The 27,748-nt window shown below is 37.5% G+C and overlaps 1 protein-coding gene across 14 annotated transcripts in view; it reads right to left on the bottom strand.

Annotated features, from left to right (window-relative positions):
• PTPRK (protein tyrosine phosphatase receptor type K) overlaps window positions 1-27,748 on the bottom strand; it is a 421,849-nt gene that overhangs the window by 220,132 nt on the left and 173,969 nt on the right. For all 14 annotated transcript variants that reach the window (XM_042795850.1, XM_042795838.1, XM_042795840.1 and 11 more), the window contains exons 4-5: window positions 5,149-5,230; window positions 3,073-3,188 (exon numbers count right to left, since the gene is read on the bottom strand). In XM_042795850.1, the coding sequence (XP_042651784.1) occupies window positions 3,073-3,188; window positions 5,149-5,230 (198 nt within the window). The remainder of the gene's footprint in view (window positions 1-3,072; window positions 3,189-5,148; window positions 5,231-27,748) is intronic.

Genomic DNA, 27,748 nt, shown 5'->3' with positions numbered 1-27,748 from the left:
CGATCAGGGCTTTTTCCCAATAACTAAAAAGAATTAAATTTTACAGAGGACACTACAATGAGACATGCTACTGAGATCCACTTGTACTTCACGTTGTTACAATCTTTCCCTCTTCTCTGCTTCTCACCAAACATCCCCATCTTTTTCCACCTGCTGGCACTACTTACATACGCAATTCAGACACAAATCAATCTAAAAAAGAAATTACATAATAAAAACAAATAAAAACAACACCCAAAGCAAAACACACAGTCCTCCCCACCCCCAACAACAAGAAAAATCTTTTTCAGCCAGATCACTTGCCTGAACTGACTTACTGGCCAGCTGCAAAAGCTCCAGCACCAGCGCAGAGAGGGATGAGGAGGGTGAAGCTGAGGCCGCAGCCGCTCAGGCCAAGCCTGGCTGAAGCAGCTGTGGGGCTGCACGACTCTGAACACAGAGCAGGGCGGCTGATACTTTTTCTTCTCCTGCTGCTGAATTTACTTTAGCCCTTCTCCAAAACAGAGGGCTAAGAGACCCAGAGAGCACTGGTAGATTCTGTAGCAAAATCTGTGCCTGCACATCTCTTACTTTAATACAAGCAAAAAAGATCTTAGATAATTTCAAACACAAAAAGCCAGATTGCACTTCAGATCTTTCCTCATCAAAGAATGTGTTTTAATAGCAAGTTGTTTGCTGCTTTTTTTTTTTTTTTTTCCCTCCCCAATGAAATATCTTTTCTCTTTCAATAAGGACATAATCAAAAGCTACATTCTCTAACACCGTGTACTTGGAAAGTGTATTCTTCCCCAACCTTCCTTCATTTTTCATTTTTGCACTTCCTCCCCCGCCACCAAAAACCTTTCTTGTTATGGGAAAAATACATTCCTGAAGTGTTTCAGCTCAGGGCTCTCAAAAACAATTACTCGGGCATTTGATTTGATCTGCTGGTTCTTCCTTTCTGGCTATTCAGGCTTTATGAATTTCTGGTCTAGTGAAAGGTTAAAACGAACCTTTTCCAAGTCACACTCTGGAGCCTCACGAGGCCCACACATATCCATCCCAGGTTTTAAGGAAAAGTAGTAAATTCACTATTAGCTGCACACAACAGCACTAACTTGTATTATCTAAGGAAGAGAATTCAGAGAAAGAAAGTTGCTGATTCACACTTATGTTGGGCAAGTAGGATGGAGGAGTGGAATGATGAGGGAGGAAGAAAAAAATGGGTCACCTTTAAATTAGTGAAAATTTGGCATGGTTTAAGGGACAACAAGAAGGGGAACAGAAGTTCAAGTATATCATTTTAGTTGCAAGGTATCTCCAAGAATATCAAGCCATTTCATAAGCACAAGCAAACAGAGTTATAACCTCAAAGCTATCTTATCTTTTGCACTGTGAGAAATTACAACATCTGTGATCCACATACACAATAAACAAAAAAACAAACAAACAAAAAAAAAACCAAACCAAACAAAACAAAACAAAAAAAAAAACACCCACCCATGAAGTATATGGAGGGAGAAAACATATTTTCTGAGTTGTTCTGGCAGCTAATAGGGCTTCTCAGGAGAGTGAAAGTTAGAAAGGATAATCTGTCGGAGCTATCTGACTTTGAGTGAGTGATAATGAAGATTTCCACCTGGCTGTCTCCATCGGGCCTTTCTGACCCATGATCAACTGGAGGTGGTGCTTCACAGGTCTGCTGGTAAACTCCTACTGCCACGGTCTTGCCTTTGATAGAGCAAAACCCAGCTCAGTTTCATTTTGTGTGGTTGGTGTGCTCTACTTGGCAAGCCTCTGAACATCTTCCTCAGTGAACATATTCTATGTTTGCTTAATTTAAACAAGTTACTACTCAAAGACATGGAGTACAAATCTTCCCTACTGCTGTGATACCTCTTCACTAAATGCAATGCAGTTACTGCTAGATTTGTGTTTCTTCATTAATGTTGCAGCATATTTGTCCATTAATGAATTTTGCATATTGGATTTTTTCTAATCTCACTCTTTTTATCACAGGCCTATATGCAACTGTTAAAGGTTTGTCAGCTCCAATCTCCATTGAAAGAAAAATCAGATTGAAATGAACTATAATCAGTTACTTCAAAGTATACTTGTCAAAAAATAGATATTATAAAGTTCTGATTATAGTTCATTTCAAAGTATAATGTTTCCCCAAAAGTATACACTTTACAGTTCTGAAAACATACAGAAATACACATTTTTACAAAATACATTTTTAAAGGGCATATTTAGAAACCATTCTAACAGAGTGTTGGTGCTTAAGGTTCATGTATAAACTAAAGCATACGCATAACGGTACACATACAACTACAGTGACTTTAACTCTTATTAAGTGGCAAAATCTATTTTTTTAAGCAGCAACTGTGAAATTTTGCCATCCTTCTACTTAACTGGTGGTCTTAACTGTAAGTTACACCATCCCCACAACACAAAGCAAAGCGGTTGTTTATGTCGTGTTGATTTCTTCTTTTTTAGTGAGAAGGGTTATTTACTGGTTTTAGTCATCTCTTAGATTCTAGCATAGATATTACTCACAATTACAGACATGTGAAAGTGTAAGCCTCTCCCATTATGGATACAGAGAAAAAGGACATGCAACAGTCCTTTCATGTTGTCCCATTAAATATGCTGGTGAGTAAAACCAATGCGCACACAGAAGTACAGCCACATCCCTTCAGCCACTGGCTTGAACAAAGAATCAATTGTAATTTACATTATAAAATAATCCTCAAAATTTATGACATATGTTTTACTAGATCCCAAATGCCAATTATCTGCATTTAATGATAATAAATTTTGATACAGAGGAGCTGATTTACAAGGAGAGAAGGCCTACAATGCCTTAAAGACCAAACCTTCTCCACTGTTCATACCAGTTGTTCTAATTTTTAATCCAAGCTTTTTAACATTATAAAATTGACTACAAGTTTCTCCATTTAACAGAGAAAAAAATGTATTTAAACTAAATATTTTACATGCAGAAGAAAAAAAGGCTTAGGAATTTACATATTTCACCTCCAGAAAGCAGCTTGCCCTCTAGCCAAATAGACTTGCATGAGTTGGCCTTACCTGGAGCCATAACTTGTTATTCACTGCATCTCTCCCCGTAGCAATGCATTGAAATGTAGCATTCTGCCCTGCATTGACCTCTACATCCCCGAGCCTCAAGAAATGTGGAGATTTATCTGCAGAGGGGAAAGAAAAAATTACAAATCACACTTATTGCCAAAAAAGGTGTCAGCAACATTACTGTCTCCCTGAAGATGCATATTATAACCACCTTTGGCTAAAAAACCAGAAACAGAAGAGAGAAAATTATTTGTTTCATGTCTGTTCGAGAACAAGTGCTTTCAGTCCTTTCCCTTCTCCCCTGGTGATTCTACTAACTTTATGTTATACATGAGTTATAATAAAGTCTTTTAAAAATCAAAGCCAAGAGAAGGAGATCAAATGCCAAAATGTCAGCAGCACTTTACAAAAATTATCCCAAAGACTTTCAATTGTATGAAACCCATCATACAGAGAAAAACCCAATTAGCAGGATACTGCTCAGGCAAACAGAGAGATATTAGATTATTTGTAGTGTAACTCAGAGCTCTGTTGTTTTTCTAAATGAAATAATTTGTGCCGTTGAGTATAGTATTTCAGGAGGTGACAAATCTATTTCCCACACTGACAAAGCCCCTAGGAAAGCTCAGTGGCATAACCACCTGAAGAATTTATTAGATGTAAGAAAGCTGACAAACATAATTGAGGAATGGGTAGGTTACACAGCTCTCACCCATTCCTTTCTCAAGAGCTACTAACAAAAACAGTAGCTGAAGTGTTATTTCTTTGTGCTTACTAAAAAAAAAAAAAAAAAAACAACAAACCACTGAACTAAAACCAACCAAACAAAAAAAAACAAGCAAAAAAAAAAAAAATCAAAACAAAACAACCCAAAAAAAAAGCCACCATACGGGAAAAAAACAGCAAATTGAAACAAACAGGGTTTAAACATCACTAAGCCCATATGAATACTGTATCATGCTGATAATCTTCTGTCATGTCTGTACCCAAGTGCTAGTTGTTTTGGCACTTAAAGACATAGGAAAAAAATTAAAAAAATAAAAAATAATAATAAAAAAACACACCACACCACACACAACCGGAATAAAAAAAAAAAAATAAATGAAGGACAGATACTGAATTTGAGCAGAGCATTGCCAAGTATAGACATCAGATAGCCGGGCTGGCTGAAATATAAAGAGGTAACTCACTCAGATACCCTGGAAGCTTGGTAGCCCAAGAGCTATGGTCTTAACAAATTTGGGATAGAAGAAAACAAAATGTGAGGTTGTCATTGCAATTTTGTTATTTGGCATTGTTTTGCAAATTTGGGGGAGGGAGTTGTTATATCTTGATCAATTCAGAAAGAAATTAAATTATCAGCCATGAGGTACATTGCCATGAAATCACATTTTAAAAAGGGGATGTCTAGGGGAAGATCAGAAGAGCTGAACAGAACCAAATTACCAAAAAAAAAAAATGTGATAAGAAGTGACAGAAATGCACAGTAATAATTTCTTCCTCGCAACTTCTTATTCATAAAATATTCTCATTATTGCAACTTATGTTTGCATATGCATAATTCTTCCCCAGGTAAACATAAATGCCTGAAGTTTGTCCATTAAAAAAAAAAAAAAAAAAAAAGTGAAACCCAATCCTTCAACTGTTCAGTAGCCAAAAGCCCTTTTTTCTTCCTAAATCTGTTGTCTTTAAAAAAAAAAAAAAAAAAAGAATAAGGGCATGAAATCTGATAAACCTCCTACATGCATCTGCCACTTCAGTTTTCTTTAATCGGTGAGTATACACATTAACATTAGAATACATTTTGATTATGACACCAACTATGGTATGACTAAAAAGACACTGAAGAGTTTCTTCTTTTGTATTCCTGTATAATTTACTACTTCTTGCAGACAAAGATTTTACCCAGGTAAATCACTACTGCAACACTACATTTTCCCCTGGAAGCTGCAACAAAAACACTATTGAAAGAACAAAGAACATCAGTGATCAAGTGATGAAAACTCAGCAGTCTACAGCAATATCAAATATGTCCTGAAAAGACAGAGAAAAATGCATCTCTTAATCATTACTTACCACAAGGGTAACTCAGAACCTGGATGTCATCAATGGCAATGTAGCCATTTCTCCCATCTGAGACTTCAGCTTCAAATATTACCTGTCAAAATGAAAGAAAAAATGTTTACAACACTCATTTCTACAGATTTCCCACAGTGGCAAGTGTGCAGATACAAGACACACTGCCTTTTTCATTTAGTTGAAGTTCCTACAAGGTTTGACGACTGAATGGAATATTTATTACTTAATGTATCGCAGTTCCATACCCATTCATATACATGACTTGCTTTGGATATGCTGCTTATGGCACATCAGAAAAGCATGTTTATTACCTCAATTAGTAGCATACTGCTTACACTCCCCTAAGTGAATAAACATGATTCAGTTCTGAAAAACACCATTACTTTCAGACAGGTTCAACATCACAGCACACAACTACTGATCAATTAACTTTAACAAAATTTATATTCTTGTCAGGGGTTACAGTGTTGTCCACAGTCTTCTGTAACCTTCTGCAGGGTAATTGCACAGGAAAATACGCAGCAGCACAGAAATAGTGCAGCACTCCCCAGTGGCAATGGAAAGAACATCTATAGCATGAGATTTATATAGTAGCTGTTAACTTCATGCGTTCTTGGGGCAATGGGGAAATTGATGTGTGTGAAGGAAAAGAAGAGATGGTATTCACATCCAACTTCTTGTCCCACCTCAAATGGGCAATAACAACACAGAATTACTCTTTGACTGCTCCAGAGCACAGAGCTGTGTTCTGTTGCAAAAAAAGTGGTTTGTGTAGCAAAACACCACCAACTAGCCATAACAAATTTATTGTCAAGATTCATGTTCCCTTGTATGGATGAAAATAAAGGAAAAATCAGAGTAGGGTGGAAGTAAAAGGCAAATCATTACGAGGGGAAAAAAACAAACCAAACCAAACCAAAACATTAAGATGAAGCATGAATGTCTAGACTAAAAGGAAGATATGAAAGTGGGAAGCACACCCCCTAAAGATTAAGTTGTGATTGCCCAAAATAAGTATCTGGGTCTTCTGTGCAAGACAGGCTTAGAGCAAGTCAGCTGCTCTATACATAATCTTTTCAAGTAGTTTACATCTCTTATTCTTGGTGACAATGTAAGGAAGCTGGGAGCTGCAAAGGCAATGGTTTAACAACCCGACGTACCCTGCAGGTGAATGGGAGAATGATGTCCCCGTCAAGCACCTTTCTCAGATCTTCTTACTGAGGGAACCAAGTGGCACCTTCCCAGAAAGTAATGACCACTGCACTCCTCAGTTTAAAGGGAGACCTGAGAGCAAGTAGCTCCCATCTACCTCCAGAGCTCCTTTTGGACCTCTCATTCACAAAACCACCCTCTTCGGCAAGATACCTGGCATTTATGCAACTTGGCTCTAAATGCTGCATCAGGAACACTTCTGTGTGCTTATGCTCCACTCACTACACTTCCTCACCCTTACATCCCACCCCGACATGAAGTGAAATTTATCTTTGCCCCAAAGGAGGCAGGGACCCCAGGTGGCCTGTTAATACTCAACTAATTCCACAACCTCAAAGGGGGAAAAATAAGGAAAGCTTCTAAGGAAAGGTGGATATGGGCATGTGCATGATGTGGTTCATAGGGTCCCCAAACTGGCTTTGACTGCAGAAAGAAGCCACCTGTGGGGCATGTATACTTTGACAGCACCAGGCTACAAATCCTCCTTTCAACTTCTCTAGATGTTTTTGCTGAGGTTCTAGCTGTACTTCACTTTATTTTCTTTTAATTTTATTTGCACCCCAGTGCAATTAAGTTGCAGAAATCTCTTAATTCCCTGCCTTCTCCTCCTGCCACGGCCAACAACAGCTTGATGGAAAGGAATTTAGTGTCTAGGGATACTACTTTCATTCCCTGTCCAACGATCTCTCTGATCAGAGCACTATTTGACAGAGTCCACCAGCTCCTCAGGCATTTTCAGAGAGCTGGCACTTGTTCCCAGTAACAAACGTCAATGTCAATATCTTCAATTTTTTAATAATTTGGATATTGGATAGATCCTCTTTTTTTTCTTTTTTTTTTTTACTTTTCTTAAATGGTTGTATGGTGTGGAAGACAAACAATTCAATAAGTAAATACTATATTTAAAGCCCATTTGTCAGACCAATTTCTTTTCAACACAATACGGTTATATCACATTCACGAACTCTGAAAGCACTTTGTTTCTTGAAGTACAGTTAAGAAATGCAAGCATCGGTGTTATGAACTAGACTAAACTTACACTTGACGCTGAACTGAGTTGTTATAAATTAATTTGGAAGCAACTTGTATCCAGTTCCCAGGGAAGCTTGGCCTCATGTAAGTGTGCCCTTCACATGTATGTTGGTACCTTCCCTACGCTGGGAGGCAGAGGGGTGAAAGTTACCTTTCTTGGGATAGAGCTGGGGTTGAATTTATTTGTTTTTTTTTTTCCTCTTCCAGATTAATTTAATTAATCCCCACCCTTCAAGAGTAGGAAGTTATCAAAAAAACAGAAATTCATGGGAAAGATTAAGGCATGGAGATTCATGAGAAGAAAGAAACCCAACTGAACAAAACAAAAACCACAAAGAAATACAGAAATGCAAGAAGCCTAGAAAATGTTACAGAATAATGTTTCTGAGGTAAGAAAAACTAAAGTAATTAAAAAGACAGAGATATTAGAGAGCTGAGATGTCATATAGACAGTGGTAAATTATTTTTATTTATGTTCATCTTTAGTATAAATACAGCTATGAAACATTCATAACTATAAACACTCTATAGCAAAAGGTGCAGCTTATTTAAAAAATTCTTATCAGGCTTTAGTATGATAACATCTGTTCACATTTAAAATGGGAAATGGAAAAAGGGACTTGCATATATAGATGAAAACAGCAATTTAAAATGCTGACAAGTCAGACCAGAACCTGAGGTACTTCTTTTTCCTCACATACACACACACACTACTTGAGGAAACCCAGACTGTTGAGTTATTCCCTTCACCAGAGAAGGTTTCTCCTAGCAAGACACCAGTGCATTGGGAGTGAATCCTGCACTTAGTCTGCACTGCTGTTCAGTCTTCAGTCCTAGAAAGAATGGCTTGAACACTTTCATTTTAGCTGAAAAATAAGTCAGATGATTACTCTAGCCAGAAACCATTAGTTGCCCATGCAACTATAAATGTCCTTCCACTTATTACAATTTAATTGCATGCTCATCTAATGCACTTCTGAGAGATGCTCACTCACTTCTTTTAAAGGAAAGGAGAGACTATTTTCAGGGGAGGAATGGGGCTTGCATAGAGCAAGGCTGTGCAGACAGCTATCCTGTCTTGTTTGTACCGGTGTCATCGCAATGAATGAGAATGAGAAATGCTGAATAGCGCAGGTAATTCAAATGCTACTCAAGGGAATTAGATTTGATCCCTGAATTTTCTACACAGTTCCAAGGTGATACTCAAATAGTTAGTTACTTCTCCAAATAAAATGGCATGTCCTTGTTTATGAAGTGCCCGCATTCAGGTGCAAATGAAGATACAGTGTCAGAACTCCCTGACCTGGACACACTCCTATGTATTTAGCCATCCCTAATGCATCTCTTGTCCATATATTGGCCTATTTTTCCCCTAAACCCACGCAAGCTTTTAGTGAAAACAGTATCATTTGGGAAAATCCATGGGTTTACTGCTGACAGTATTAAGAGCCATTTCCATTTGTCAATTTTGTACCTGGCTTCCTTTAACGACCCAAATCACTGACAAATGGATCCCAATCATCCTGCTAAATTATTCACAACTTTTCAGACCTCTATTATATGTCCCCAAGTAATTTTGTCTCAAATTTGAAGTCCCAGATTATTCAGTCAGTCTCGCATAGAAATCATTCCCTTTTCTTTGATAACTCTTCTCATCCTTCTCTAAAGCTCTTTCTAACTGCGCTATATTCTTTGAAGATAACGAGAGCAGAGCTGTCACACAGTAATCAAGATGTGAGTGAGTCATAATTTATACAACAGCATAATGTCATTATCTAATTTATACTGAACTTCCTTAACCATTCTTAACACTCCATTTGCTTTTTCTAACCATCACTGGGCTCTAAGCTGACATTTTTACGAACGCCATGATCTTGCTGCAGTGTGCCAATTGCAAGCTCCGAGTCCACCATTCTGTGTGTGAAATTAGGATTTTATGCAGTGTGCATTATTTTATATCTTGTTATCTGTACTAAAAATGTGCCTGCCATTTTATTGCCCAATCACTCACAGTTGGTGATATTGTTATGATCCTTCTACAGGTCCTCACAATCACGTATTGTCCTTGCTATTCCAAAGTAGCTTTCACCTGCAAACTTTTGTCCTCACATTTTTCTCTGGCCCCTGCTTGGTCCCTTATGAACATGTTCAAAGTCACAAATCTCTATAGGATACCTTGGTGACTACCTCTGGGCATGCTGGCAATTTATTCCTACCTCCACTTTTTATCTCTTGAACAATTATCTATCTGTGGAAGTATCTTTCTTCTCACAGAATGGCAGCTTAGCTTCACTACAAGCTTTTGTAGAGGGACATGGTCAAAAGCCTTTTGGAAACCTAAATAGCCTGTATTAACCCTTAACTATATGCTTGCTGATCTCTCTGGAGGTTGAAAATTAAGCCTCTGATGTGCAACACAGAGCAAAAAAGAAGGAAACAAATTTCTAGTTGTTTTGTGTCAGGCACTGTGAAATAGCACATATTTTGTTTTCACATCCCAGCTCTAAAATGGAGATGATGACAATCATTCTTCACCTAATAATATTCTGGAAATGTTTGTGAACAACTTAAATACTCAACAGTGTTTGAATGTAATGGAAAAAGTAGTAATTATTACAGCAGAGACCCCTAAAGGGATACAATTGCTTAAGTTCAATGCTTAAGAAATACTCAAGCCTCCACATTCCTACACAGCCCTAACATTGCATCCTTTAATCACTATGAAGACTAAGCCTACACTTACAGGAATACACAAAATATACATCTTACGGACTGGCCTAGCAGAATTTTTAACTATTGTCAGGATCCAAAAATTTATGTATTCTCATTATTAGCTCATTTGAGGCACTGACCAAAATAAACATTCCCAAATCACACCTAGTCAATTAAGTACAAAATGAAGCCAGGAAAGAGGGAGAACAGAACAACTCTGTAGTCCAAAGCCTACTCTTAGAACATAATTCTCCCTAGGTTTTGTAAAAACTCTTTTCTTGTAAACTATACACCACCATCACCAAGCAGAGTATTTTCAATAAAGTTTGAGACCTTTCTCGTCCTTCCTCCACTTGACTAGTTCTGACTACTCACAGTACTAAAGGAGGTGAGAATCTCCCACAGTTCTGACAGCAGTCTTATCAGACCATCATATATATGAAGCAAACATCCACATATCAATTAGATAAAAGTTAGTATTAAAATGTTTCGTTACAACAGAAATATAGTGTTTCATTGACTACTTTTCCTGCTAGGCTCTAATACACATCATCAGAAAGAGATGAAAGGGAACTTGAGATGGAAATAAAAAAAAATACTTGAATCTTGCAATTTCCACAGAGCATTCAATTTGCAACACATTTCTTTTTTTTTTTTTTTTTTTTTTTTCAGCTATAGGAGGGCTTCTATTAGCTTAATTATCTGAAATTAAACTTGTAAATAGATCAATTCCAATGTTTGGTGGAAAGGTGTATTAGAGAGCTGTAAGCAAACTGAAGGTATCATGTCTGTGATAAATTGCAGTACAATTAAAAAAAAAAAATAAAAAAAAATAGAAAATCAAACTTCATCCAGAGTCCAGAATTACTGGAAGCTTTGTGCTCTTTCCTTACTGTTCCAGTATGCATAATCCTGATGGTGTGCATTTTGATCTATTTTTGGCATCTCCCATATAATTTCTATTCAACTTCTGAATAAAACAAATGAAGAATAAATCATTTAGAACCATAAGAAGCAGTGGAGTTATATTAATTAACCTCACCAGATACAAAGCCTTAAAGTCTTTCATAAGAATATAAAAAGAAAACATTTTAAATTATTTATTTTTTCTACTTCATACACATCTCCTTCATAGATTCATTTTAATTTTTGTAAAAGCACAGTAGGGTGACTTCAGATATACTTGAACCTAGTACTTGTACTAGAATTGGTTAAGATTAAACACCACATAGGAGCAAGTTTGTTTTGTAGTAAAATAACTTTCTGCAGATGAAAAGCCATGAACAGCAAGACTAGTTATTCGTAAGATGAAACACTAATGAATCCTGTTCACTAACAAGATTCTAGTTCTATCCATGGTTTTTTAGCAGTGTTACAGGCATTTTAAAATGCTAAACAAAAGTTTTTCATTACCAAGAAACTAAAAATTAATCTAAACATGAAAATAGTATCATGTTACAAAAGAAATCCTTAATGGAAACTAGCTGAAAGAAATGGACAGATAAACAAATTTTTACCTAACATATAAAAATTTTGTTGACATAATAAAAAGCATTTCCCTTGTGAAATTTACAGATAATTTTACTGAACTAATTTAGAAATCATGAAAACATAATTACTACCATTTGAATGCTTAAGTGATGCTATGATGCAGCCTTTGCTGCTGACAGGGCCCAGGAGAATTTCCAACATAGCAAATAAAACACTTGGGTGAAAACTTTGGGATCTCAATTCTGCTAAGTCAGCTAATACTCTATTACTTCTTTTTTCCTCAATAACACACCTTCTAAGATTGAAAACCAAAGGAGCTAAGGCCATCTTCTTGCTAGTATCCCGGTCAGCTTACAGATTCTTCAACCACCCCAGAGTCAAGCACAGGGAACCTTGACATTCACACCTCCTCTCACCCCCAAATTCGTATTTAAGGTCCACTCAATCTGGGGAAGCCTATACTACTGAGATTCATCTCAGTTCACGCTGTCTGGTGAGGACAGAAACCATGCCTACTAAGGGTCCCAAAGGGTAATCCTTCAGAGAATTTATTAGTTGTAAATGAGCTAGCTCCACTACTCAACTCCAGGAAAGAAGAAGAAACAAAAAAAAATAAAAAAGGAAGAAGGAATAAAAATATTTTTAAAATAGTAAAAAGAAAACATAACTAAAATTGTCTCTTTGCATGTAAACAAGAATTGTAGGCAAGCTACACAATTTAAACATGATGAGAGTTAGTAACAATATTTTATCTCCACAAGCAACACACATTACAGGAAAACACATATTTAAGATTAAGTATAATAAACCTTTGGAAAGGCCTGTATGACACCTTTACCTGATGAAGGGGAAGCTAGAGACTAGACTCAGTGACCCTGGAGACCCCTGTGTTAGGAACACCAGGAAAAACCTCACATTCTTCCACTTATCTGTGCTTACTTCTCTTAAGTTGCTTATGCCAAATGTTTCTAGGCTCATGCCTAGAAAATGTCTGGATGAAGCACCACACACAGAAGATTTACAGCTGCTGTGGCTTTGGAGCAGCAGTAGTTTATCATCTGGGAATACTTACAGTCTTACAAAAAACCCACCCTGCTCTTGACTGACTGAAGAAGTTGAAGAAAAAGCATCCTTACATAGTCTGTAAAAACAAGATCTTCAATAAACCAAAACATTTGTTTAAGGGTGAAAGTTCTTAAATGATTGAGATTTAAAAATAATAACACTGCATGCAAAGACATGACTTTTAACGATGGGAAACAAAAACTGCTTGCATTGTAAATCATGACATTTAAGGGCTAAATCTGGGACAGTAGCAGTAAGAGAAGTTAAGAATCAATATGATGTACTTAATACTTCTCTTGTTATTGTGATAGATCAAAACTTTAAGAAAATACTTTCCAGTAAGACAGAAGCAGTCCTTCTGCTTCTACCCTACATGAGTAGCTATTAGAAAATGCAGCAATACAAGTCTGGCATGAAGCTCCTGTACTTTTCTAATCCTAGAGCAGAAGTCAGTCCTTTCTGACTTTCAGTGACCCTTGGGAGTTCCCCACCATGTGGTGAAATTTTTGATTTTTTTGTTTGTTTGTTTGTTTTGTTTTGTTTTTAAATATGCTCAGTCTGAAACCATATATATTGCCAAACAAATTACTGACACATTTGAACACGCTCAGTAATCATAACCACTACTTCTTTAAGTAATATCTCCATTAATAATATACAGATAAATAAAATACTCAGTATCCCAACCTTGGGATCTTTTCCATATTCAATTAAAAAAAAAAAAAGACAATTCATAGAATTAGTCTATGAAGGACTGTAAAAAACAGGCCAAGCAGACAGACTAAAACCAGCAGATAAAAATCACAGGTTCTTGTTGCATCTTACATATAGCTTTCTATAACAACTTCTTCCAGTCCGTATCAGAGAAAAATATCTAAAATTGTTTCTTTTCAGAACAGCAGTCAAAACAATTTGAAGCACCTATGCAAAAAGTCAAATCCATGTCCATGCATCTGTTTGCTCCAGAAGAAGATGCTACTCAAAACCACTTTTTAATTCCAGCAACCACCAATCAAGGTGCTGACAGGTACCTTGCTTCCTTTCCTGCTCCTCCATAATCAAACTGACATGAACTATAATGGAAGCTATCACCCTCTGCCACTTCCTCCACAAGGGTTCATACTCAACCTGATTGAAGAACAGCCCCTCCCAAAAAAGAATTAAAGTGTAAAACTATACAGTGAAAATATACATTTTTGAATGGTCATTCTTGTAAAGGGTCCGTTCACAGCGGAGTGCAGAAAAGTATGAACCTTTTTCAGAGAATAAAAGGAGTCCCTAGCATATTTCAGAGACATATCTTGACAAAAATACTTCTAAAAAATTATTTTTAAAAGCCCTGAGCATGGGTTCTTGCTAGCAGGAGAACAGTTGCAAGCAGAATTCAGTGACCAAAGACATCCAGTTGTCCTAAATTACGAAAGTTGCAAGTGTCAAGAAGGAAGCAAACATCAAGAAAAGGCAAAACTGCGCAGTATCTCCTGTCACCATGAACAGAGTGTGGATTAACATCAACATGTCTTAACTCAGGTAAATTAGGACAAAATATGTTCTAATACAAGAGGAGGGCAGTTTAATAGATACAGTTTAACAGATTTAATAAATATAGATCAAACACTGCGCCAAGGAAAAATAATTAATAAAAAACAAAAAGCAACTCACTCAAAGCAATGGATAGGTTATGACAAACAGCACTGTGAAGATATTCATTGCATCAGCACCTGCCTACACTAATACTGAAACTAGCACTGCTTGTGGAGGAAATTACTCTGACATGTTCTCTCCAAAATGTATTTCCAGATGCAATAGCAATAGTTCTTTCTATCTGCAAATCCTTCATATCATCTTATTTTATCCTCTCTATTTTTGCATTCTCCAACACCAAGATATTGTGACTAAACACAAAAGTTGACAGAGATTTGTACAGCTTATGTCTAAAGACGGGAACTATGATGTCGAAACATTTCATTGCGCTCAGTCTTGGACAATATCCACTAAACTGACCTGGGTCTGGCAGAGTTCAGTCTGGCAAGGGATGTCAAGGGCAACAAGAAGGACTTCTGTGAGTATATGGAAAAGACTGAGGTACTGATTGTGACCTCCTGAAATCCAAGGAACCAGAATCCAAGAAAAAAGTCTGGAGCAAGGAAAACAGGCCTGAGGACCAGCAAATACTTGGGGCCACCCTGCTGGAAAGCAGCTGGCAGAAAAGGACCCAGGGATCCTGGTGGACACCACGTTGAACATGAGCCAGCAATGTGCCCCTGTGGCAAAGAAGGCTGATGATATCCTGGGCTGTATAAGACAAAGTGTTGCCAGTGGGTTGAGGGAGGTGATCCTTTCCCTCTACTCAGCACTGGTGAGGCCACACTGGGAGTACTGGGTCCAGTTCTAGGCTCCTCAGTACGAGAGACATGGACAGACTGGAGAGAGCCCAATGAAGGGGCAGCTATAGATAACGAAGGGACTGGAGCACTCCTCACGTGAGGAAAGACTGAGAGAGCTGGGACTGTTTAGGCTGGAGAAGAGAAGGCTGAAGGGTAACCTCATCAATGTATATAAACACCTGCAGGGAGGGCACAAAAAGGATGGAGCCAGGCTCTTTTTCATGGTACCCAGTGACAGGATCAGAGGCAATGGGCACAAACTGAAACACAGGAGGTTTCTGAACATCAGGAAACACTTCTTTAGTTTAAGGATGACCAAGCACTGGCATGGGTTGCCAAGGGAGGTTGTCTCCATCCTTGGAGATACTCAGAAGCCATGTGGATTCAAGTCCTGAGCAACTGGATCTAGAAGGCCCTGCTTGAGCAGGGGGGGTGAACCAGATAAACCCCAGAGGTGCCTTCAAACCTCAACCATTCTGTGATTTTGTGAAGCTGTTGACCCCCCAAAATATATGAAGGATAATCATAGGGACACAGTTTACAGGTGGAACAATTGCATAGAGAAGGCAGCACATCCAGGTTCTCTTAGAAACTCATTACAGCAAAGAAATCAATTATAAAATGGCTTTTGTCACAGTGAAGTAACAGAATGAAAGCTGAGTTCTGTTAGCCATGCCTACATTGAATCATTGCTCCATGTACTTTTGCAGAAATCAGTTTGACAGGCTACACCTTTATTTTAGCATAAGTAGCATAACTCCCTCATAGGGTTAGGATAGAAGAACCCCAAGACACATCTAATTTGACTCCTTTCTGTTCCTACAACAATTGAAAGAAAGAAATTGCTCATGGTTAGCAAAGCGACAGTAAACCTTATCAAATTCACATTCGCGAATGAAAACATAAAAGAACAAGGTGGTTCTCAAGAGCATGATGCACTGAAAATATGAAAACCTGAAGAAGAAAAAGCATAAACCAACTTGTGCTTCTGTCTGCACAAACTAATATCCCTTTTAAAAAAGTCGGAATACATCTCCATAGATACACAATGGTGTCCACAGCTTTTTTCTCTTTAAATTTAAGATGTTTCTGTAAAATAAAATTTAAAAATAAAAAAACACATACCCAAAAAACCCCAAAACCAAACCACCCAGAAATCCAGAATCACTAACTGAATCTTCCAAAGTATATTAACTGACATCCTTGTACGTGTCATGTCTAAGGTGTACACTTGGGACCAAGATTTGGTGATTTTGCCTTCAGTGAGACTACGAAGAGAAAGACCTTGAAAAGGCCTCTAGGTATACCAGATATGCCAGACTTCCAGATGCTCAGATTCTATTTCAGTGAGTCTCTCTGCAAATGGTCTTCTTACTTCTGAACACACTAGACCAGTAACATTGAAACTATTTAAACTGTCACTTTTACTTGGTTACATGTAATAAAACATGTCTTGCTTAATGAAACCAGACAAGTCAGATTAATTTCCTAGTTAAAGCAGAAACTTGCATTTAAGACTGTGACAGTGAAATATTTCTTTTTCAAAGTACTTATACATCAGAAATGGGTAGTAAAGATGATGAAGGACCAAAAATAATGGCTGTGGAATCTGTCTGTGATATCGGTAAGATAAACATCAGTCAGGAATGACACAAATCTAGTTTACTCTACCACTGGCCAAGGCCAATATGTTATATTAGCTCAGAAGGGATTTTCCAGATATATTTTTTCTGGGATATTTTTAGAGCTTTCAAGTATTACATCATTAATAATAAAAGAATTAAATACAGAATCTTTGTATTTTCTTCCATTTATTTGGAGCAGAAAGCTATAGCTATTCACCTTATATTCTCAGTTTGCACTAGAAGTACAAATGAGTTAGATGCTATTAAGCAGCTGAACAAATGAAACTGGATCAGAGAGGAGAAGGCAAGTTACTGACAAGTCAAGTCAGGAACATCACAGGAAGATAAAAATCAACAAGACAGAGACTTGGAGGCAAAGAACCTCTTCTGTCCCCCCTTAAAACCCTTACCTTGAATACACCTACTAAAATCTTATTAGTCCTTTTCCCTTCTACCTTCCCTCTATTGATCAATCTGCAGAGACATCTGCTATACCAATGGGCCTTTAAACAAACGAACTAAAAAAGTCAAATAAAGGAATAATGAATCCTAAATTCAAGAGAAAAGGGTCTCTCCATTCTGAAACAAATCGATTTTCATTTTTTAAGTGTTCAAGATTAATACTGAGTAGACATTCTTTGTTTCTTCTATAGGTGTACCACACAAGCTATTTCAGTTATTTTTTCTATGAAAATGAGTAATGCTTACCGTTTTTGGTACTGTGCATAAATTTATCATTTTTCTCCACAGAAAGAAGAAGGCAAAAATACTCATTACCAGAATGAATATTGTCTCTTGAAAGACACAAATAACCAAGAACCATTCATACTCACATCTTCTGAACTTTTTCAGAATAAAGCACCAACATTTTTTAAATTGTTTAGAAAAATAGCTAAGAAGCACCAAGTAATTACTATACTTGAAACAGCATAGGTTTTATAAGGAGCAGAACAAACCTTCTACCATATCTTCTTTTAATTTGAGACATATATTTTTAACATTCCTATGAAATAATTTTCTAACAGAGGGATTATTAAATGGCAGAAAAAGGCTGCATAGATGAATACTAACCTTTCACCTCATAAAATTACAATTTTTATCTACAATAAGCAGATAAGACAGAAGGACGTCCTTACTAGTAACCTTCTAAAGATAAACTTCAATCCCAAAACAAACACATTTTACAATCTCTGCTCTCAAGGTTCATCATTCATTATTATGAGCCATTTTAAATTATTAAAGAATGTGCCACTGGCAATTACAGGAAAGTCAAAACCTATATTTAAACCGCCCTTCTTTCCAACAGCGGGGCAGGGGCACTTTCCCACCGGTGGAACCAGTTATATCTGTATCACAGCATGCTACATGATGTTCAATGTGGCACCTTCCACTTGACAAACATGACAAAGGCAATTCTTAAGTGGAAGTAAATTAGGGATTGTGATTGAAATGGTGATTCCCTCCTCACTAGATTCAGCTTCTGCAGTCAAAAGCAATTATCACAACATTTAGTTCACAAAGGTCTGCAGATCATCTGTTACACCTACCACAGGCCACAAGAAATTCCCAACATTAAACCACAACTTTAACAACCACAGACAAATCTCAGAGAAAAGCCAAAAGTAAAATGCTCCAGCACAACAGATAGAGAAGGCAGCACCAGTGTCTCTGCAATAAATTCTCTACTGTTTCCTACTGGAAAACCCATTTAAATTTAAATTAGCAAAGATCACTACAAAATACACATTTACTTTATGCTCACACTTAAATACATATGAAAAATATTTATTTTCACAATTCTAAAGACAAGTTACAAAAACTACTCCTAATCCACCTCTGAAAAACTACAGGCCTTCATCTGTTCACAGAATTTCTTCTGGATACCAAGTCTCACAAAACTTTTAAATAAAATCACAAGCCTAAACTGTAATGCAAAGTTCAACGAGATATATATATGCAACATCTATATACTAGAAAAGAAAAAGGCATCCGATTATAGCAAACTAAAACATTTCTACATTTAGCAATTGATATATAGATGTATGCACGCTTGTGCTTACATGTGCCTATACATACTTTGAATTTGTAGGAGGTATTGATCCCAAACAATGAACAGGACATTGTGCCCTAGCAAACATTACCTATGTTTATCCAAGGAATGCTGCTAAACTGTCAGACTGCAGGATACCATTTTTAGGTAGCAACATTTTCATAGATTCTCTTTTATATTCAGCAACACGGTATTTGGAGCAAGTAATCTGAATTGCATAAAAGCCTTTTGTAAAGAGATGTCAAAATCAAGCTTCCTCTAATTGGTGAACTGATCCACATGGAATTACCAGATTCCCCCTTCCTCTCCCTCAGTTACAGCACTCCCAATTCTTTTCCACCTAATTCTACACTCTCCTCCCCACACTTCCTGGCAGTTTGGGATTAATGGCTATTCATTGCATGTTTTCAAACCTGCACCTGATCTACAGCACTGAATAAGCTCTTCCACTCCACAAAAGACTCGCTCACTTAACTCAAATGTACATTGCACAATATTACCAAAATAAACATAGAGATCCTAAAATAACTTTCAATACATGCTTTATATTAATACATCCTTTAACAGCTCCTCAATATTTTTTTTTCAGTGTCAGACTTCCCAACAGCTTTCCTAGGAAATAAAAATAATAAATTTCAGGGGAAAAAAAAAATGTGCAACTTTCTCCTTACACAAACTTAATTTCTCCTCATTCTTCCTTTCCTCATCACAACATTCCCTTCTATCAGACATTTCTTGACAGCTCTGTTTGCCAGACTCCCTCCTCACCTGCCTTTACTTCCTATCTCACCCATCTTGTCCTCCTCACTCTACTCCAAGAGAATACACTCAGTTTGCCCATCTGAAAACAAGGCTTCCTCCAACTGCAGCTCCTTCTTCCTTAATTCTCTCTGTCTCTCTTCTAAATGAATTCACCTCCAAATGCATAATTTCTCTACTCCATTTCCTTGTTTCATCTTTCCCAACAAAACTACCATCACCAAAATCTATCTCCCAACACAGCTAATATTCATTTTGATCCTCATATGACAAATCGTCTTACTGTCCTCACCTCAAAATTTGAGTGCTTCCGTAGCACTATTTTCTTTTAGGTCATCTCTTGGGATGTCACCTGAGGTTTTTCTTGTTCCTGTGGCATTGGGGCTTCATGGGAGCTTTACTAAGGTTTCGTGGGTCTCATTCTTTCCTTTCTCTCTTTTTTTTTAGTTTCATTCCCTTCCTGCCCTTAACAGGGAGTGTCTGTTATTTTCCCTCAATCAAGAGAAGACAATGGAGAGTCTAGAAGTTATTTTTCCATTTGGATATTAACTTATACAAGAGCCTAAGCTCCTGAAGTATTTAAGTGGGAACAAATTTCTTGCCTCTAAACATAAACTTGTGAGATGGAACGCAGAACTAGCAGAGCTGAAGATGGAGCATCCTCCATGAGAGACAACCTGGACAGCTGCAGCATAACTTGCTTCTTTTAACACACATTCCATTTCCTACCTCTAATGGACCATACTGATATGGCAATGAATCCCAGAAATAAGTGCAAAAAGTATTAGCTTGTTGTCAGTACACACTGACTGAAAAGCCATTTGCTACCTTCTCTGAGGATAAAGTGGCAAATAAGTCAAAATGCAGAATTCCAGGGAGATGTGCTCCATCAGTTGGACCACACTGCTGAGAACAACCAATGAAACAAGCACAGCAACTGTTACAGTACTGACACCCTCAGGCACTAAATTAAACTAAAATGTATTTCTACTACTTTTGAAATAGAAAACTAAAATGGTGCTGAAACTTCTAGTGCAGGAAGCAAGTTTTTTTCCATCTCACGCAGCTGAGTGAACGAATAGTGAATGAATAAAATAAATGGGACAATAAGACTAGAAAAACAAGCATCAAGGCATCACAAGGCAACAAAGACACCAAAGTAAGAAGCAGTTAGCACTAATCCCAAACTCTAACTGATTACTCTGTCTGTGATGAGCATCACTATCACATCTGGTGATGCCCATTGCTGTCATGGAAATGGGCATCACCAAATAGGGAGGAAAAAAATACACACACAATGCCCCCAATACAGGTAGTCCAGGGTTTTACTGTGCTTCCAAAACATCCATTAATCCAACAAACAGTAGAACTAAAGAACTTTGGGAAGACAACAGCCACATATTTCACCAGTTATTTCTATTGTTCATATTCTTCAGATTCTCTTGTAATAATCCTTCTCTAGGCAGTTTGGAAATCTAAGTGCTGTGCTTCCTTTTGCTGCTGCTTCTCTAACACTTTCTCAACTGATAGTACTTTTCTAAGTTACTCTGCCCATTTCCATTTCACACTCAGATGTAAATTGAACTCACCCTCTCCCACATACGCACTTTATACTGTATTATATAAGAAAGGCAAATCCTACTCTGTCTTGATATGAACAGACTGTGAGGATAAAACTTAGCTGAGTAATCTGAAAAAACAATTTGTTAAACAGGAATTCCCTTTGCTTCCAAGTACTTTGTCTATGTGTTTCAGACCCTTTCACCTTGCAGCTGCAGACCAGACATGCCAACCTCATTACCCAAACCTCAGCCTGAGGTTTCCAGGCTTTCGGGTTACATCCCCCAGCTCTTTGAGTTCCAGAGCTTCCAAACAGATCTTATCTCCCCGAGGTGTTTATACAGCACCAACAATTATATTCTCTCAGCTGAGAGTGTCAGCCCCGTTTGTGCAATCATCATCCTGTTGCAAACCAGGGCTTGAGACGTGCCAGGCTGATAAAGTCTCTATTATTGGAAACCAGATACCAGAACACACACATTCACATGCAAAACATGCTTCTTCCTGCACTGCACCTTTTCCTCAGCTACCCTGACCTGAAACACCAACCACTAAATTTTATATTTAATCACTCAGTCAAGTAAGTTAAATTTTGGCTACGGATACATAAATAATATGAAGAGTAACCAAATACTTATAAAATATTAAATAAGAAGCACTTGGGAAATTTAAGACAACTGGTGTGATTAGATCTTCTGTCTCATGGTGGTGTAATGCTCCAGAGAGCTTCAGTCAGTCATGTGTCAGCTAAAACAGCAAGACTTTATTACTTCTGAAAAGCAATCTGAAACTGTAAACCTGAACAGTAGATTTAGCTCGTTGCCCAGGTCTACTTTAGACCTCAACTCCTGACATTTGAGCACAGAAGGTCTACCCAGATTTAACTCTTAAAAAGAACATCACACAAAACTTCTCCTTTTTAACTTACTTCATAACATTTTCTAAAATTACTTTTGCACACCTTGCTTAGAGAAACATAAATATGATTCAATAACTTTTATGGCCAGCTCCTTTACAGGTGGTAAAGAGTAAAAGTTTCATTAACTAAGACTAACACCCCAAAATATTACAAAATATTCAAAGATCACCTTTACATTATCACCATTTCCTGATAGCTATAACTCAGTGATATTCCAGAGGATAATTTCTCCTCTATAATTTGAATGGGAAGCAACCAGTGTACGTTGGCAAAAGCTGACTTTCATTTTGATCATGGCAAACAGTGATAGGACAGGAATGCTCAAAACACTTCTATTCCCCTCCCTTACAGTGATTACTGTTTAATAATGGCAAACACGACATATTGAGTAATAGTCATTTTGTCCTTTGGCACATCCAGCTATCCTTAGCTTAAGTTTAGTCAATCCTGTGCACAAAAACCAAGTCAAACACCAGGGTCCTGACAAAAGTAAGTGATGAATAAGGACAATACAAACTAAAAGAAGAAAAAACTGTGTGATCTATCTTTGTGCTGTAAACAGGTCTTTGGATGTGAAAAAAATCAAGGTATTTGTAGAACAATAAATTCCTTGGATGTCAGAATACCTAGGCAACTCAGGTGCCATTCATCTTATGCCTGAAAGGTATGTAGAACAATCCCTTCCTAACAGTCATGACTTCTTTACCTCCTTCCTCTTTATCTTTTAGTACCTTACTGTAAATTGTTGAACGCCTCAATTCTTAAATCCAGGATACACTTCTGAGAAATGCTTTCACTGTAATCTCAGCAATTTATTATGTATGTGTCCAGGACTTAACTCACACATGCATGCATGTGCACACAGCTTTTTTCCCCTTACTCTCTTATTGTCACTATCTTTGGCAACATAAAAGATTTCAAGACACTAAGGGACCTTAAAGAAAGATTTACACGTTTGTTCTAAAAACTTCATCCATACAATATATTAGGGCCTACAAGAGAAAAGAAAGTATACAGTTCTCACCATAGTTAACTTCCTGAATATAAGGAAACATTAACAGGTAGTATATAAAATTCAAGTACAGTTTATTCATGGTAGGACACTTTAAAAATGTCTTAGTTCACCCCACAAAACACTTTATAACTTGTATCCAAACAAAACTTTTGATGAGCACCAGAAGGTAAGACTGAGGTACACAGTAAATGGCAAAAAGTCATTAAGACGTCCCAGGGCTTTAAAGCACACTTCTACAAGCTGCAAAACCCATATTTACCAGCATCTCTCACTGTGCCTCAAATATCACCCTCTCACTATTATGAGTGAAAGAAATACAAAAATAGGTAAGCTGGACATATGTTGAAAGGCTATTTTTGATCCTTATGAAAGAAACTAACTAAACATATACTTACCAGGTACCAAAACCAGACAACTGGTGATGTAAAATAGTACTTAACTGTAATGGAAATACGTAAATTACCAAACATTTTAATTTAAAAGGTGGAAAACCCAGAGCTATCATTAAAGACAATGCTCCTGACACAGCGTGCTTATTTCCACATAGCTTTTCTTTGGCAAACCACTGTGCCTCTGCATCGTTAAGTTACTACAGCATCTCATTCTTTTAACAGTTACAAAGCTCTAATGTAAACCATTAGAATAACTAGCATGCAAAAATAAGATCATTCATTCCAAAGATACTCTTTGAGGTGCTTCAATCAATATACACCCTCCAACATACACACTTAAACATCCATACCTAAAAAACTGTAAAGATTTACTATGTAGTCTCAGTTGTTCAATTTTTATTTAGTTTCAAACTCTTCTTTTATTCAGTGAACAGGAGGAGCTAAACACAGGATATACCAGACAAAAATTCAGGGTTTGAGATTTGGGGATTTTTGGAGGGTTCTTTTTGTTGGGTTTTTTCCCCCGTTTGCCAGCAGTGCTTCTACTGAAAAACAGATGAGAGGATTGGATAAAAACTGTCACTGCAGCAACAGTTCTTAAAATTGATGCAATGTGAAATCAAGCTCACAGCAGTTAGCTGAAATAAAGTTTCTTCGTGTACATGGCCTGAGGAAAGTGAAAATAAAGAAGAAATGGAATATTGTGCCTATAGAGATTTTCATGTCATCTCTAAAAACTAACCAATTAAGAGTGTATTCTAGTACTTATATGTGAGTAAGACTATAACTTATATGTCAGGCAAGAGTAGCTAGACAAGCACATGCTATGCTTTATACAACATGTAAAAGTTGAAAAAAACACTATTTTAATAGGCCTGCTTATTACAAGGGCTACCACCACAGATCAATACAAATAATTTTACATTTAAACTCAACACATGAAAGTAATGACTACAATACTAACAGACAAATTTGCAATATTCTTTTAAAATTTAAATAAGATTTAACACTCAAAAATGAACATTTCTTATATTGAATTTGCACAGCCCTTAATTTTCTTTCTCTTTTGACTTAGCTGCCTTTTTAACCTGTAAGGCCAAAGTGGAAAAATTAAAAAAAAATAAATAAATAAAAAAAACCCAAACAAACAAAAAACACACAAAAAAAACCCCACCACACATTAAAAAAAACAAAACAAAACAAAAACAAAAACAACAAACAAACACCTAAGCCATTATTTAATAGCTTTGGCAATAAAATGAGATCAGGTCACTCAACAATTTGTTATCACTGACAAACCAAAGGGTAGCATCCCTTTTCATAGGTTAGTAGCCAAACCAGTTGTAGTAAGCCACTTCATGAGTAAGACATTACATAAAAAAAGAAACGCAACCGTTATATTCAAGATGATGTCTTTGTATGTAAGCTTGCTGAGTTCTAATCAAAGTACCCATAGAGAGACTTGTAAAATCACAAAATCATTTAGGTTGGAAAAGACTTTTAAGACCATCCATTAACCTAGCTCTGTCAAGTGCACCACTAAACCATGTCCCTAAGCACCACATCCACACATCTTTTAAACACCTCCAGGGATGGTGACTCAACCACTTCCCTGGACAGCCTGTTTCAGTGCTTGACAACCCTTTTGGTGAAAAAATTTTTCCTAATATCCAATCTAAACCTCCCTTGGCACAACTTGGGTTAATTTCTTCTTGTCCTATCGCTTGTTACTTGGGAAAAGAGTCCAACGCCCACCTCACTACAATCTCCTTTCAGGTAGTTGTAGAGAGCAATAAGGTCGCCCTTTAACCTCCTTGTCTTTAAACTACCCCAGCTCCCTCAGCTGCTCCTCATAAGACTTGTGCTCTAGACACTTCACCAGCTTTGTTGCTCTTCTTTGGACACTCTCCAGCACCTCAGTGTCTTTCCTGTGGTGAGGAGCCCCAAACTGAGCACAGTATTCGAGGTGCAGCCTCACCAGTGCCCCAGTACAGGGGGAAAATCACTCCCCTGGTCCTGCTGGTCACACTATTTCTTATACAAACCAGGATGCTGTTGGCCTTCTGGGCCACCTGGCCACACTGCCGGTTCATATTCAGCCACCTGGCAGCCAACACCCCCAGGTCCTTTTCCACTAGGCAGCTTTCCAGCCACTCTTCCCCAAGGCTGTAGCGTTGCATGGGGTTGTTGTGACTCAGGTGCAGGACCCAGCACTGAACTTTGTTGAACCTCATAGAACTGGCCTCAGGCTATTGTTCCAGCCTGTCCAGATCTCTCTGTAGAGCCCTTCTACCCTCGAGCAGATCAGCTCCTGCCCAACTTAGTGTCATCTGCAAACTTACTGAGGGTGGACTCCATCCCCTCATCCAGATCATTGATAAAGATATTAAACAGAACTGGCCCAAATACCGAGCCTTGGGGAACACCACTTGTGACCAGCTGCCAACTGGATTTAATTCCATTCACCACCACTCTTTAGAATCTACCCATCCAAGCCACGAGCAACCAGTTTCTCCAGGAAAATGCTATGAGACATGGTGTCAAAGGTTTTACTAACATCTAGTTAGACAAATGTACATTTAAAAAAAAAAAAAACAAAAAAAAAAACAAAACAAAAAAAAAAAACAAAAAACAAAACAAAAAAAAAAAAAACAACAAAAAAAAAAAAAAAAGGAAAGATTACTTCCCCAAACCATCTTTTTCTTCTTGTTTCCCCCTCAAAGTTTCCCTGGCCATCTCTCCTCTCTCTCTTTCTTCCACTTTGTGCAAAGGATAAAGTAACTTTTGCTATCCTCTGAAAAGATCTTCAAGGATATTAATTTGATTCCTTCCATTTAAAGTTTTTCACTTCATTCACGAAAAGCCATGAGACTTCTATCCAAGGCTACTGATATATTTTTCAGACACATGAAAGCTTCTTACATAGACAATATCTTCATTTGTAAGACAGTACAGTAAAAATAAAGCCGGAAGCTGAAAGTGTCCCACAGCTGGCAGCAAAAGTCAGGAATAGAAACTTAAATTACTTGAAGCCAAAATAAATCAATATTCTTAAATCACATGCTTATCTGAAAATACCTGTTTTAATGTCCCTTTCATTCACTAAGGCTGGAGCCTCTGAATGAAAGTTAACCATCTTTGCTGAAAAAGAGCACGAAATCCCACTTCTTAACTACTATACTATATTTTCTCCTTGGGAGGTGGGGAAGTCTTGTAATTCATCATTTGTGGTTGTCCTTGCCAGCAAAGCATATGCTTTGTTTGGTCTAACCAGTAAGACCAATTTACCTTAAAGTCACTTTCCAAAGACACATGTTGCTAAATACTTCACTGAAATAAAAAGTCTTCAGTGTTTACTGGGCAAATTTCTAAATGACTAAGCAACCTAAGGGACTTAATGACTGAGTCACTAAGTGACTTCAGCAAATCCAGCAATTACATACATCTCCAAGAACAAAGCCTTTAATCCACTTCTAAAAGACAAAGACAAAACATATGCAAAACAAAAAGCCACATGCACACTATGTCTGAACAGCGGGCAAACTTTTCTTGGCAATCTCGCTGTGCTGTTAACAAAAGTATCTTGCTAAATATAACAAACTTGTACAACTACAGCAAATTCTCAAAGGATTTGAAGCAATTTTTTCCCTTCTCCTACAACACCTGTTGTGCATGACACAAGGATGTGTTGACATGACACAAGGATGATCACATTCTCCACTTCCTTCTCAGTGTTACACAGTCACTTACTCAAAACCTCCATTTACAGTCAAATTGTATGACACTTTGCCCTTGTCCTGGATATATCTGCAACCAACACTGGTTTGCTTTCTAGTCCTACCTTCCTGAACTACACACACCTCCATACATACAGGACCTTTCATTTATCTTTTCTACTTGTTCTGACTTTGCATTTGCTTTCCATGCTCACATCCACCAAACATGGTAATGCTTCTCAAGACAGGCCTGAACTCCGACTTTCTCAACCAGATTGGGAACAATTTCCCAGGCTAAGGCTCGAAAATGCAGCCTGGTACACTGTTGCTGATAGACGGGGCGGGACTTGTTAAAGGAACATGTTTGCTGCTTTGCCCACAGGCACGGACAACATACGGGATTTGTACCTGGAAGCATGAGATTGGCTGTATTCGGGACCACAAAGCCTTCCTTGCTCCTTTACTAATCCTAACTGAATCTAGATCTGAATTACAAGTTACACAAAGACTGTTTCATCTCCTCACCTATTTCACCTACAAGGCGGGGGGGGGGGGGGGGGGAAGTGATATTATTTAACACATTTATTAAAGAAAACCTATTATCTCACATATATATAAATTAATTGTCAGGAATGCATTTAAGTCTTGTTATGACAAATGAG

This window comes from Tyto alba, unplaced genomic scaffold (assembly GCF_018691265.1).
Source record: "Tyto alba isolate M040663 unplaced genomic scaffold, T.alba_DEE_v4.0 Super-Scaffold_22, whole genome shotgun sequence".
NCBI lineage: Eukaryota > Metazoa > Chordata > Aves > Strigiformes > Tytonidae > Tyto > Tyto alba.
Note: the sequence above shows the minus strand (reverse complement) of the source record. Positions and strands in the feature narration are given on the sequence as shown.